The 14,768-nt window shown below is 52.3% G+C and overlaps 2 protein-coding genes across 14 annotated transcripts in view; one reads left to right on the plus strand and one right to left on the minus strand.

Moving 5' to 3' along the window:
- The window catches only part of FBXL2 (F-box and leucine rich repeat protein 2), a 67,793-nt gene that overhangs the window by 41,722 nt on the left and 11,303 nt on the right, over positions 1–14,768 (plus strand). For 3 of the 12 annotated variants that reach the window (XM_072940949.1, XM_072940950.1, XM_072940951.1), the window contains 6 exons: positions 75–205; positions 1,630–1,771; positions 2,337–2,381; positions 2,941–2,997; positions 8,210–8,422; positions 9,028–10,136. In XM_072940949.1, the coding sequence (XP_072797050.1) occupies positions 75–205; positions 1,630–1,771; positions 2,337–2,381; positions 2,941–2,997; positions 8,210–8,422; positions 9,028–9,135 (696 nt within the window). In that variant the 3' untranslated portion in view covers positions 9,136–10,136. The other 9 variants (XM_072940952.1, XM_006200619.3, XR_012060512.1 and 6 more) reach the window with 8 other exon arrangements.
- The window catches only part of UBP1 (upstream binding protein 1), a 43,493-nt gene continuing 39,764 nt past the window's right edge, over positions 11,040–14,768 (minus strand). For both annotated transcript variants that reach the window (XM_006200623.4, XM_006200624.4), the window contains one exon: positions 11,040–13,031. In XM_006200623.4, the coding sequence (XP_006200685.2) occupies positions 12,994–13,031 (38 nt within the window). In that variant the 3' untranslated portion in view covers positions 11,040–12,993. The remainder of the gene's footprint in view (positions 13,032–14,768) is intronic.

The raw sequence follows: 14,768 nt of genomic DNA on the forward strand, positions 1-14,768 counted from the left end.
CGGTGCACCCCGTGTCCGCTGCTCCGGGTTCAGCGCTGCCGCCTCTGACACTCGTTTCTGTTCGGTTTCCGCAGCGCGTGACGGACGAAGGCGTGGTGCAGATATGCAGAGGCTGCCCCCGGCTGCAGGCCCTCTGCCTCTCGGGCTGCGGCAACCTCACCGACGCCTCCCTCACCGCCCTGGCTTTGAACTGCCCGAGACTCCAGTGAGTGCGCCGCGCCTTTGGCTTTGGGGCTCAGAGCAGAACTGGCGGGCTTCCTGCAGGAGGGGACAGGCTGGCCAGCAGGCAGAACAGGCGGTGGTGGCGGCAGTGGTTGTGTTGTTGGCTTTTGTCCGATGGAGTGGGGGACAGTGTGTGGTCGAGTTCATTGAGGGGTGAGTGGGGAGCCCCACCACCAGGGAATCCCAGCCTTAACTTCTCGACGGATTTCCCTCATTTGCCTGCCTGATTGGTTAATACTTTGACATCTGGGTGATCTTACAGTGACAGAGTGATAGCCTCACATCCACGTGTCACCAGGTTCTCTTCTAAACCAGCTGCTAAATGAACAGAAGGGGGAAAAATCACAGCTGCCTTATTTATCATTTCTCACCTAGGCATGAAGAAATGTTCTGTTTCAACAAGTAATAATTTATTTTCTGATTTTCCACATGATATTGTGCATATTAATACTTTAATAATGGCAACAAATACTAATCATGGTTAACATGAGTTGAACTCTTGACACTTCCAGGCTCTTTGTTAGACACTTTCAGGAGCGCTGCCTCCCTTACTCCTCACCGCCCTCTGTGAGGCAGGGACTGTTCCCCTCTTGCAGAGGAAAACCTGAGACTCTAAGAAAATCACATAATTTATCCTGGGTCACATGGTGAGTTAGAAGTAAAACTCGAATTTGAACTTAGAGAGTTTGACTTCAGAACCAGCAGTCTTAACCCCAAACAGGCAGAAAGGGGAGGCTTGTCTTGTTACTCTTTACTTAGCAGTGAACTGATCCACTTTTCATATTTACACCAGTTACATATCTTTTAAGGATTGTCTGTTTGCCTTTTCCCCGTTTTTCTGACTATTCTGTTAGGGAAGATTTTAGATAATCTTGATATTTCTGCATAGTAGGAGTCTGGATGATCAAAACTGGTGAAAAAAGAGGTCAGAGTTACTGCTATGAGGGAGCAATTTAATTCGGAAATGTTATTTAAGCATCCACCCTGGTAAGCATGGGTGTTTTCATTGGCTGCAAATTTTTAAAGTTTCCTTCAGGACAACTGTGAACTTCAGTAAATGCAGTATGTATCAAGGTAATTTTGTTGACGGGGGAGGGTAGAGCTCAGTGGTAGAGCACATGCCTAGCGTGCACTAGGTCCTGGGTTCCATCCCAGCACCTCCATGAAAAGTAAATAAACCTGATTACCTCCCCCTGTGGGGGGCAGAAATGGGAACAAGAGAATTTTGTTGAGTAAAAGTACGTTTTAATTGTGCTTAAAGGTCAAAAATATTGGAGTAATACTTAAAAGCAACAGCAGCCACGTGCTGGTATTGTAGGAAGATTTTGGCCGTATTGCCTGAGTTTGGGTCGGGACTTCGCGACTGGGGCCGGTGGTGGCCCTCCCTCAGCCTCGTTTTTGTGTTAGGACAAACTCGAGAGTGCACGGCAGAGGGCGCTCTCCCCTCGCTAACCTGTCCTGCTGCTTCTCCTTGTGCCTCTTACCCAGGATTTTGGAGGCTGCCCGATGTTCCCACTTGACTGACGCAGGTTTTACGCTTTTAGCTCGGGTAAGAGAGAGGTTTCACCAAACCAAAGCGAACTGCAGCTCACCTCCCTCATTCAGAGTAACCTGGGGTGGTCCTGGAGGCTGCAGGAGGCTCCTTCAGAAATGACAGGCACCAAGTGGAGCAGAGTCATCGGGGTGCGCTGGCCTTTTCTGCACTTGGCCAGAGAGCTGGGGAGGCCCAAGGGAGGGCTCAGCAGCGGTCTGGGCCGCGCTGTCACTTGGTCGGGGGGGCCCCCATGAAGGAGCCGCTGCCTGGCGAGCACCCCACCTTGTGCCCGCCCAGGGTCTGTTCTGTGGCTCAATGTACGTGCTGTTACCAGGAGCCACTGGGAAGGTGCAGGAAGTGCCTTTGCAGGACAAGAGAAGGAAACGCAGCCCTAACTCCCATTTCTAAAGTGAATATGATTCCAAGGGCACCTGCTCCGCGACGTGCTGGCTCACTGGGGCCCTTAGGACCAGGGCACGTTCCTGGATGGGAGGAGATGAGGATACTGGGCTGGTGCTTGGGGGGACAGGCCCCATTGTCGCCCCAGCTGCTGACCGGGGTGTCTGATGGACTCTTACAGAATTGTCATGACCTGGAGAAGATGGATCTGGAAGAATGTATCCTGGTGAGTGGATTCCTGACAGCCCTGCAGGGCTGCCCCTCGGTTGCTGACAGACAGACAGGAGTAGCTGGAGATGCCGGCTGGTTCGTCTGGCCCTGCACTTGCCCCGGCGCAGGTGTTGGGGCTTGGGAACCTGTGAGGGCCACGGCAGTGGGCTGCGTGAGCTTGGGGTTGTTGTCAGTCATCGGAGCTACAGCCGAGAAGTCGAGGGTAGCTCCAGCTTTTGCCAAACGTTTAAAAAAAAGTGGGTGTCTGTGTGTGCTCGTTTTCACACAACTGAAAGAGAGAAGCAAGGGGATGACTCCACAAAGAACCCTGGGGACCCTCCCGGCCCGCTCCCTCTTTGTCCCCTGTCCCCTTTGGGGCACCAGAGGAGAAACAGGAGAAAAGCCTGGCAGCTCCAGGAATGAGCAGAATGGAGGTGGAGAGAGGACGTCGCACCCCAAGTGCGTCAGGGAGGCGTCATTCCCTCTTGTACCCTCCGGTCCGGGCGTTCAGGAGGAGCAGGGTTAGAGGTCGGGTTCTGTGTAGAAGCCCCCCCGACACGCGTGTCTCTCTGCAGATAACCGACAGCACGCTCAGCCAGCTCTCCATCCACTGCCCCAGGCTGCAAGCCCTGGTGAGTCTCAGCTTTTTGTGACGTTACTTACCTCTTGGGGATGAAAGAACCTCCCACCCCAGCAAGAGCCGTGACACTGGCAAGGGTCTCAGCCTGCTGACTTCACAGGTCTGTTAGTGGGCAGCTTGGGAGGTGGGTGACCTAAAGGTCACTGCTTTCGTTTTAGGATGTGAACCTAACATGGGCCACATCCTCACCACTTCCCTCAAGTTCACGTTCATGGTGTCAGGTGGAGTGAAAGCATGTTTAAATGAGGCCAGCCTTCCACTGCATTTCGTATACGTTCACAAGTATGTGTCTATGGGGGTGGGGGAGGAGTTAGGATATATTGAAAGGTCCAGAATGAGCGTGAGAAGTGTCACTGACACTCAGACGTGCCACGTCCTGTGGAGGGGTTCCCTGCGCAGGCCGTGTGAACTCTGCCGCTCCTCCCACCAGCCTGGCCCTGCGAGGCAGGCGCTGTGGACATCCCCATTCTCTATGAAGAAACTGAGGCTCAGCGTGCTTAAGAAACTTGCCCAAAGGCCCCAGGTGTCGTGGCTTCTGTGGGGTCTGGTCTTGCCTGCGCCCTGGGATACACAACAGGTTTTTCTGATGCCGTCTGTCTCTGACTCCAGGGACTAGAACTCTCCACCGAATTTCTTTACTTTGACATCCCTTTTGGGGGCTGCTTCTGTCAGGTGCAAGTGCGCTGCGCTTTGGGCAGCTCTGGGGCTTTTTTTTTTTTTAAGAGTTTGGGATCAGATTTCAGAGATCAGTCAGGAACCTGCCTGTATCCAAACTCTCTGATGACATTGTTTTCCTATTTGTAGATAGTTTTGTAGTTTTAATGTCCTTACCCCAGGCTGGTTCTGACCCAGTTTTAGAACCTGCAGACCCTGTTACTCAGACGTGCTTTCCCTGGGCTCGGCTCATCCTCCAGACCCGGCCTGTCAGAGGTGTGGGCGGGTTTAGGGGCCTTTCTTCTTCCCACTTTGCACTCGTCCCCCCCCCCCCCGCCCCAGACTCCCGGCCCTCCCCCCATGTCCACAAGCATCTCAGCACATTGCTCGTGTGCACTAGGACAAGCCTTCCACTGGCTCCCTGACTCCCACTCTTCCTCCTGCCCCCTCAGGAGTGCAGGGCCCACCCCGACAGCTTGTCAGGAAGTGGCTTCCAAGCCAGCGTCCTCCCTCCCCAGCCAGGATTCCTCTGACTGAACATCTCTGTCTTCCCCTGTATTTGTACCAGCTACTTCCAGAAAGGGGACCTAGAGCAAAAGGTAAACTGTGATAAAACCAGAAGCTCAAGAGAAGAGCCCCAAATTTAAAAAAATGGAGAATTAGCCAAAAAGTAGGGAAACAATCACAGTTGAAGTCTAAACTTAGCTTTGGAGACGCCTGATGCCAGGACAGAAAAGGGGAACGCTCTGTATTCTGTCTGTGCTGTCTGTTGTCTGTCCATTGAATTCACTCTGCAAACACCTCTTGAGGACCACGCGCCAGGCACTGTTCTAGGCACCAGGGAACAGGAAGGCAGCTCCTCAGGAGGGACGAGCTTTGTCCTCACCCTGAAGCCCGGGAAGCAAGTGTCTGGGTCCTTGCTGGAGGGATGCTCAAGTGTGCTCCCCGCTCTGGTGACGCACAGTGACAGCAGTGCCTCTGTCAACCCTCGGGTGAAGCTGAGGGCAGCAGACAGCGCAGGTGTCCCTGGACGTGCGTCCTGCACGGCAGGTCCGCCGGCACAGGTGCACTCCGGGAGGGTTGGGATGGCGGCCTCGGGTATGCCAGTGCCCGTCTCCTCCCTGGAGACGCAGCCCGGTCCCCGCCTTAGCCCTGCTCCCCGTGACAGAGCTGAGATCCCTCCCCCAGCCTGGGGGTGGTGGTCACAGGAGGCAAAGCTACATAGATTCAGAATTTTGAAATGTGGTTTTTATCTTTTACTAAAGATCTGCAAACAGGAAGAAAGAGGGACGTGACCCCAGGCCAGATGACCGCCGCACCTCGTTTGCTAACACTTCAGTTCCCAGGCTGAACTTTAAGTGCAAGTGGGGCAGGTGTGCACATGCCCCACCCCTCCCGGGAATCGCTCTGTGAGCCTCCGGGAGGAGGGGCCTTGTAGTTACACAAAATCAAAATCTAGAAGGGTATTTGAAAGGGAAGCTGATCCTGTAGAAATGAACGCGTTTGGAAATGAGAGGAACTCGAAAGAATACAGAGGGGGCCCTGGAAGCATCTGGAGTCAGGAAATTTATTCTAAGGAGGTTAAGGACCCTCTCTGTTCCTTCAGCTTTTAGTTGACAGGAAGTGTCGTCAGCAGTTCTGTTGGTAGTGGAGGGGCTGCTTTCCACTTCAGTGCCGGGGCTGCTTTGGGGGGCTTTTAAAATCATACTGTACAGCTCAGGGGTCCTAGAAGCTATCAGGAATTTTAGCTGAATTATACTAAAGAATAAGGGATTATAGCCCCCCAAAAGGGGGCAATATATTACTGTCTTCATTTCTGCAGTTTATTTTCGTCCTGCTTTATACGATGCCCAGTGATTTGTAGGCAGCCAAGCCCATCAGGTGTCCAGTCAGCTACTCTCTGCTCAGAACAACAGGCACACGGCTGCAAGTGGCGGGAGCCTGCTCTCGACCACAGGAGAGTCTTCCAGGCACCCTCACTGCTCTGGAGGAAGCAGGGCTGCAAGACCGGGAACATTTAGGTGAATGCTTTCTCCACCTTAAAGGGGAAACATTCAACACCTTTGAAGACAGCAGCGTAAGAGACTATGTTGTGTGTGTCTGTTTCAGGCCCGCAGTCTGACAGACCTCACCCGGCCTTTCCCAGTCCCCCTTCTGTTTCCCGACTGCGACAGCAATTTAACCTAAATGGGACCCCTTCACCCCGCCACGTTCTCACTGTCGATCCCCGTTTGATGCCCGCCCCCCCGCCCCCAGCCTGAATTCTGTGGCCGGTTGTTAAGTCACTCCCTTGATCCACAAGATTCACCTTCTTCACTCAGCAAAGCTGTCATCCTCTTAAATCTCTCAGCTGCTGAGCCCGTTCTCAGAGCAGGGGCTTTGAGAAATATGTACTCACTCAAACCACAGGATAAGATGTCAGTGAGGATAAACTGACGTCTCGGCCACAGAACGCCACAGTGCGCCGGAGAGGGGTTTGGCCCCGGCGGCAGGTGCAGGACTTATGAGTCCCCCTGTGTGTGTGTGGGTCTGGCAGGTGGAGAAGGGCATCTGACACAGAGGACACAGCCTGTGTTTTCTGGACTTTAGAATAAGGGAGGGGGCGGGTGTGAGGCCAAATGGGGGCCAGGACCAGACTCGGGCACTGCTCATGAGGTGGACTCACTCCTCTCCAGCTTTAAAGAGCCGACAGTGAGGACCTGTGGCGGGGCCCGCAGTCCGAGGGGCCGCTGTTCTGTGGCGCCACGTGAAGGAGCGCGGCCCAGCCTGTGTTTCTTTCCCAAACTGAGGACCTGGTTTATTCAGACCTTCTCGTTAGCCTAGAATACCGAGACTCACTGGGCCACCAGACGGCTCCCCAGACTCCACAGCAGTGACTCCACGCGCACATGTGGGAGCCCACGAGTCCTGCACCAGCCACGGGGGCCAAGGTCCACCTTACCTTGCATCTCTGGACTTCCTGGGTCTGGATGCCTGTTTCCTTCCGCAGGTTAGGGAAGTTGTCATCTGCTATTTCAAGCAGCTTCAGCACCTTTCTTCCTCTGGGACCCTTAGAAGGTTCGTCTGTTTGATGTTGTCCTGTAAGTCCCCTAGGCTGTCTTCACTTTTTTTTCTCTTGCTTTTCTGATGGGTGAACGTCTCTGCCCTGTCTTTTGAGTCATGGACCCTTTCATCCACTTCATCTAGTCTCTTTCGGAGCGTGCTGGTGTTTCCAGTTCAGTTACTGTATTCTTCAGCTCCAGGGCCTCCAGATAAGGGTGGAAATTCCCATCTCAGGTACTGACCAGCTCTAGCAGGGAGCAGGGCCGAGGGAGCCTGCAGAGCTGGCGTGCACCTGCCTGCCTTCAGCCAGCACACGTGCACAGGCCCCTAGCTGGGTGCCAAACCTGAAGCCTGCCGCACACGCCCAAGCCCCAGGGCCAGCACATAGGCCTCTTTCCCAGGAAGACTGGGAGCATGTTTCTGTCTGCAGTCTCTCAGTGCCTGGGGGTGGTAGCCTGCCAGGAACTAACTCTCCTCATGTTAAAGTCCCAGGAGACCCAGGAATGCAAGCCTCTTTGGCCCTCGGGGCCAGGTGATCAGGGCATCCCCTGGGCGCCAGCTATAAAGACTGGGGCACCCGCCACTTGGAGAAGCTCCCCTCTGGGAGGTGCGGCGCTCTGGAGCGTGTCAGAGGGGAGAGCACTTGCCCTCCAAAGTCTCTAGAAGGGATTCCGGGCAGCCCTTGGATGTGTGTTTAAGTGGAAGCCTGCCCCTCGGGCTGCAGCTGGGATGATAACTAACAGGCTTCTTTCAGAGAAAGGCCGAGCTCTTGGGTCTGCTTTCTCTTGCTGTGCCCTGGGGCGGTCACCGTCTACGAACTCTGCTTGGTTACAGTCCTGTGTGGCCCCGCTGGCCAGGAGAGGCAGGCTTCTGCCCTGGTGGCAGCTGCAGAAGCCGGGCTCCGCGTAAGAGCCGGGGGTGCTGGGGCGGGAGGCCTGGAGAGACACAGGGAAGGTGCAGAGGTGGTGCCCACCAGTCTCCACAAGCCTCGCCTGCGCTGGGCCCGGGGATGGGAGCCCTTCACGGTGGCTCTGATCAGGAAGGTGAGCCCAGTGGTTTTCAGAGCTGGATGTGTTAGGGGCTTGTCTTAAAAGTTGGGGGCCCCATGTGGGGGGACCCTTTGCTCCTGTGAGCAGCTCCAGGATTGAGTGCCCTCCTGATGGTGGGTCTCCACACTCGGGGGCGGGGTTCATGACAAGACTGTGCCCCGGCCTCTCCTCCGCGTTTCCACGTGGGCCTTCTCTCATCTGCATGACATGCAGGAGTCACTCAGCTGGGCTTTGTGTGTCTTCCAGGGAGGGCGTTCCATCTGGGGCTGCAGTCATGGTGGGAGAGGGGAGTCGAGGGCCCTCTCACGTGGCTGTCTTGTCCCGGATGGGCCCTTGCAGCGTGTCTCCACGCGGACACACTGGAGGCTTGAGGCCAGCCCAAGGCTTTGTGCCTAACTCTGCTGCCAATGCTGGGTTCCCGGGACCCTGCAGACAGCCGCTCTCCCCCCGCCTCCCCAGAGCCTGTCCCACTGCGAGCTCATCACAGACGACGGGATCCTGCACCTGAGCAACAGCGCCTGCGGCCACGAGAGGCTGCGCGTGCTGGAGTTGGACAACTGCCTCCTCATCACTGACGTGGCCCTGGAGCACCTGGAGCACTGCCGCGGCCTGGAGCGCCTGGAGCTGTACGACTGCCAGCAGGTCACCCGCGCGGGCATCAAGCGGATGCGGGTGAGTGCGGGGCAGGGCCACCTCCCGTGTTCTGTCCCGAGCTGGCAATTACGCAGACTGCGACCTTGACACAGGCATCGCCTCAGACTTCCTTATTAGACCCCCTTCCCTGGAAGAGTCAACTTCCAGAGTGGGTCTGAGCGGAGGCTCCATGTGTCGGCTGACTCAAGGCCGTCATCAGGAGGAGGCAGAACGCGGTCCTGGCTGGTTTCCAGGCGAAGTGGCCAAGCAGACTGGTGTTCTTTCCCACGCAGTTCACCTGCACCGTCTTCCTGAATATGCTTTAACTTCAGGCGACTTTCTGCTTGTTCCCCGGAGCAGCCCCAGCTGCTCCAGCTGTGGGGGCCCCACTCATCTGCACGTAGAGGCAGTGAGCACCCCGGGCAGAAGTGTTCTGAGTTTCCCTTTGTCTTTAGAAGGTGTGGTTTTAGGGGTGTGTGTGTGAACAAGAGCAGCTTCAGCCTCCACCAGAAATACTGTTTGGACTCTGCCTAGCAGTAGAATGAAGTAGATTGTACATGAAGACTGTGGCCTTTTCTAGGATGAGGCCTGTAATCCCCGAACCACAGCATAAAGAGCACCTCACCTTTTCCTTCTGCTTCCAGGCTCAGCTCCCTCACGTCAAAGTCCACGCCTACTTTGCGCCGGTCACCCCGCCCAGTGCGGTGGGAGGCGGCGGACAGCGGCTGTGCAGGTGCTGTGTCATCCTCTGACCCAGCGCGCCACGAGGTGTCCCTTCCTGCAGGGAAGACCAGAGTCTTTCTGACCGACTCCACCATCACCCAGACCTGTTGATTTTCCAGTGGGAAAGGCGTTTACAGGTAAAAGACTTCCGTAGGGATGGCAGGAACTCTGGTGACAGTTCCCTTCCTCATTCTGCTATGATGCAATCAGCTCAAAGCCTCACATCAGTTAACCCGTGGCAAGAGCGGTCTCAGCGCAGCCAGGACCATGCAAGAAACCCGGATCTCTTAAGAGGTAGGTGCCGCCTTCCTAGGGATAAATTCCTGCCCTCGGCTTTGTCAGTGTTCCTCAGCAGACCATCAGTGTTGGCGCAAACTGAGCAGAAAGATAAGCTGTTGATTTTCTACCTGATACTCAAAGCCAGGGGCCTACTTTTATTCACAATGATTCCACTTTGATTAGAAGGACCTTTCCAGTTTGAAGATCAAACAGCAACTTTATCAAAGTGACTGTACTGTAAATTCATAATGCCTGACAGTTTTCTATGTAGAGACTTAAGTGGAAGGCAAGTTAATAGGTTTCCATGAGACACCAAAGAAATGAGGACTCCAGAGTGGGTGGAGCTGGGTCTTCACCTTTCTGTTTCTGTCAACTTGTAGACACGTCTGGGGGCCAAAAACACAAACTAAACAAAAGCAACTCAGAGTCTGTGTTGCCTGGTTGGAAATTACAAGCTCTGGCATATGCTACAGCACATAGTGTGTTTTTGTTCTAGAAAAGCTAATCATTGTCATCTCTCACAAAATTTGGGGGATGTTAAAGAAACAGAATTAAGGCTCAAGTTATCTACAATATAACTGATTAAAAATAATGAATGGTGCATGTAGAATGGGTGTGATTTTTTCCCCCAAGTTTATTTTAAAGTCTCGGAAATCAAGTTACACCAAAAATTTTACACACTTAAAACTCAGATCAGTAAAGCGTTGGCACCTTTGAGACTTACAAGAATGAATAAACCATGGCGATGCTTATTACGTCAGTTTTACTGCCATTTTCTTATGTAGGACAAATCTGAGCAACACCATTGTCCAAATTCAGACCTTCCTAATGTTACCTAAGAGCTGATAAGATGATCTAGTTTCTGCTCTGTGCTGTCACATCTGTGACCTTTATCAATTAAGACCAGGAACCCACACCACGGTCACTGTGAGCCTCTGTGCTCACAGGAGCCAACTCCTCTGAGCAGCCATTCCCCACACCGAGGAGCCCAGAGCTCACAAGCTGAAGGAAAGAGCAAGCACAGACACCTCCCGCGCCCAGCAGCGCTTCTGGGTGGTGGGCAGTACAGAAGCAGGACGCAAGGCCTCAGCGGCACTCCACGGAGAGACGGCAGAGGGGGACCGACTCCAGAGCGACCGGGACTGTCAGGCTCACCGTCAGGGTCCTGATGATTTTACTGCCTGGTGACGCACCCGAGTACCTCCCAGTCCGGAGCCTGTGTGAATACCTCAGCAGTTATTTAAGTAGACATTTACATGACGGATGCAGGAAGTTATGAATACAGCTTCTGTTTTAAAATTCTAAATGATCGGGACATTCTATGTATTACCTCTTTTGAGCCAGGACACAACCTATCACAGCATCTGGACTCTGCAGTTAGTGACGCATGACTATCATTTACAAAACAGGAGAACTGCTGATAACAAGGACACAAACCTGGCTTTCTTAAGTGTGGAACAATTACTGGAATAACTGGTCCTCCGCTGCGTCAGCTTTGAGAAAACAACAAACTCAAGGAAAAGAAAAAAAAAAAAACCCAAACACTCACCTCTTATAATATTTGGGTGTGTACGCAGAACATACCCAGGGAACCCCTGGATTCTATGACTTGAGGTGACACTGGCAGGAACTGGGATTTTAAATGAGACACACATTTGCAAAACAATCGGAAAACATTTATTATACTGAAATGTGTACATCCTACTATTAAAAAAACAAAGTAGCAAATTTGCTGGTGCCATAATTTAACCTGTTTCACTGGGACAGACCAAGTTCAATGCCGCTTGGTGTAAATTTCAAGTTTGATGGGCTTTTAATTTTTGTTTTTTACTCCACTTCGCCTACCTGATGAGGAATTCAAAATAGCACACAGCATTAAGTGACATTTATTGTTCCATAAATCTTGAGACTCAAAGGAATGCTAAATAGACAAGCAAAACTCTAAAACAATTAAGAGAAGCTCACTTCCTTCCCAAGTGATTGGTACAGAAAACATGTGGTCACACACAAGCTAAGGGACGATGACAGAAAGGAAAGCACTCCTGCCTCTGGGTCTATACGAGTTACGGATATTTTCAAGCTGAAGATGGAAAGATTTAGAGACAGTACTTTTTCATATCAAATTACCCCTTTATGGGTAACACAAAACATAAAATGCCAAAGCTTTTAACGCTTTTAACTACTGAAGTAGTTTCTCTTCTGGGAGAGATTTCAAACTCAGAATTACTCATTCCTATTTCTGAAGAGGAGGATCAAATAATACATTCAAAACCCAAATACCTTGGTAAACAGACAGAGGTGTATACTTAAAATGGAATTGAAGTTTGAAAAAAAATTGTGTCTACTACACCACAGGCCTCAAATGCTTGCTGATGAATTTTGAGAAGGCTTTGAGTGAAGGGAGAAGATAAAACGATAGTTTAAAAAAAAATTTGCAGAAACAGTGGATTCCCCTTGAAAAGTATACTGGCCGACAAGCATTTGGTTTTGTGGAAGAGGCACTCTTTTTATAGAAAAGGAAATTATTACGTGGTGTATAAAAAAAGCCCCTAAGTAATCACCAGAATGTCACCCATGATTGTGCTGAAGCTCAGGACTTGAGACAGCGTGAGGAATCCTGACGGTACAATAGTGTTCATGATGTCTAGTGTTCCGTGAGTAACTGCGACTTGATAATGTAGACCCCTTAACACCAAACCAGAGACTGTCATACTGTGTTCCCTGCTTAGGTGTATTTCCAATGTCGGGGACAGGGCTTTAAAAATGTTCAACAAGACAGTGCAGGGTGGGAAGGGTGGCGGGAGACCAAGGGAGGGAGGAAAACAAGAAAGAAAACCACATGAGTTTAAAAGGCATGGGGGCTTCAAAAATGAAAATCAGAAACAAAATGCTAAAAATGGAAGCAGAAGCAAAAAGGTTTTCAATAAATCTGTGACAAAGCAGAAACACGAAAGTCTTTGTACCTATTAGGATTTACACTGATCCTCTCACCAAGGTACTCTTGATAACGCAGTTTGCTTCCAGCCTGTCTTCCTGGCTCGGATGTCCCCCGATCGGGCAGGATCCGTAGACGCCCTCAGACATGATCGCTTCCCAGCAGGCGCCAGGCCCCTTACCTGCCCACCGGTGACCCCGCGTCACTCAGCACCGGCGTCGCGTCCCCGCAGACAGGTCCGCGCTGGCTCCTCCCGCGCAGGTCAGCAGAAGGTCCCGGCCTCAGAAGCCAAACTGGCACAGAACGTAAATGCCCACGGTACGGTTTTACATTCATTTCCAAACCGCATACAGTGTAAAAAGCCAGCAAAGGCTGCTTCTGGAACTGTATCTACTGGCCTCTCTGCCAGAGAAGCAGGCAGCCCCGCCTGCCGTGGCCCCCGGAGGCATGGGGCGCCTTCCGGACGCGCCCGCCTTCACGAGGACACCGGGCCACGGCAGTGACAGTGAGGAGAGTCGCTCTCATACAGCTCATTAGAAAGGTCATCCTGTGTTTTCAATATGAAACATTTCATATGGTAAAATCCAATCCCAAGACTTCTTGGATTCAGTCTTCACACACTTTTAGGCGTGACTTTATTTGGTACTGAGTAAAGTTCAGACTACGTAAGACATCACTTCAAAATTATGTGGACGCCACCGCCATTTTCAGCTACAGAAAAGGAAAGAGAAGTTACATGGGATTTCTTACCAGGCTGGAAAGTGAAGATGAAACTGAACACTCCTAGGCCCTCGCAACCTCCCGCCCCAATGCAGAGGTTACCTTGAAATAATCCCAGAGGAAAAAACCTCATCAACTTGCTCCAGCAACTCTCCCTGACGCCACTTCACCACACGGTCCCTCCTCAGACATCTTCCTTTTACCGCAGGGCCCACGCTCCCATCACCGCCCGTCCGTACCGCCCGCGGTTCTGGGAGGCCACGGGCCGCCCGCTGAGGCAGCAGGCCCGCAAATACATACAGCCAGCGCTTACATCCCCCTTTTCTAGAAAAAATGAATTCTTCAAAAGTAGACCTGAAACATTTAAAAAAAAAAATACTACTTCTGCCTGATGGCCTTGTGTTTCTCAGGAAATGGTACAGAGCATGAATTTTCCCCTGTGGACAAACGCCTGAAGACGAGGACACAGGCTGCAGGGGCGTCCTGTGACGTCCGACACAGAAATGGCCCCCGCCTTCCCGGAACACAGCTCAACGTACGAACTTCCCTTTTTAAGGACAATGTAAGTTTCACAGAGTAAAAAAGGGTGACACATGACATCTGGCTCTTGGAGGTGCAGCTTCTGTGCTTAGACCAGATTTAGACCCTAACTCACCAGACTTTCCAAGGTCTCCTCTCGCTAATAACCTTACACTTAGGCGCCCCTCCTTTCTCTAACCCTTTCATTGGACTCTCTTGAGTCCCGTCAGGGCCCACTGTCTACACTCTCCCCCTCAGCGACCTCAGTGGTCTCCATGGCTTGGACTCACCAGATTATGCTGAAGGCTTCCAAGCCCGCATCTCAAGCCCAGGACTATCTGGCCAGCCCTGGACGGACCTAATGACCTGCCACGTTACCGGATCTAAATTGGAGCTCTTGACCCCAAGCCAGACCTACCTGTCTGCTGGGACCACCGTCTGCCCAGTGGCTCACATGAGCCACAATTACTCCCTCAAAGGTGGAGCCCAGCAAGGCCCTGTCTCTAAATGTGTAAGATACCATCACCTCTCATACAGATGGTATCGCCTGCCTCCCGTTTTCCCACCTTCTTTCTCATCTGTCTCCAGAGTTGCAGGAGAGGAAGAAAAAGACCTATTCACATTACTCATTTGTTTAAACAACTGACTTCCCAGTGCATTTCAAAATCTAAACTCCCCCCCACACCAGACTGGCCTCCTGCTCAGCTCTCCCCTTACTGCCCGGCAGCCACATGGCCGCCAGGCCTCCAGAGAAGCCAAGCTCTTCAGCCCGCACACAGCCCCACGCTGCCTGGGGTGCTCCTCGCGCGGCCAGCCCTCCCACACTCCGGGTTTCGGCCTTCAACAGCCCTAACAGCTCTCAGCAACCCCTCCCGGACCCCGCAGCCATGAGCACTCACATGTTCTCGTTCCTTCACGGCACCTAAGTTGCAATACATGTACTCATGCACGTCTGCTGACTGACCCTGGTTCGCTTTCCCAGCTGCAGCGGGAGTTCCCCAGCCTGGCACCGGCAGCACGTGTCTGACACAAGGGGCCCAGTCAAACGTCAGCCCGAGGAGGCCTGACTCCTCTTCCCTACTTGCTAGTTAATTTCTATTTCAATCACTAAAAACATTCTCTTAACTCAAACTTTCTTCTTAAAATAAGTGAAGCCAGCATTTTCAAAAGAAAACATACAAGATGACTGCGGATTACACGCACACACGA

The sequence above is a fragment of the Vicugna pacos genome, chromosome 17 (assembly GCF_048564905.1).
Source record: "Vicugna pacos chromosome 17, VicPac4, whole genome shotgun sequence".
Classification (NCBI taxonomy): Eukaryota; Metazoa; Chordata; class Mammalia; order Artiodactyla; family Camelidae; genus Vicugna; species Vicugna pacos.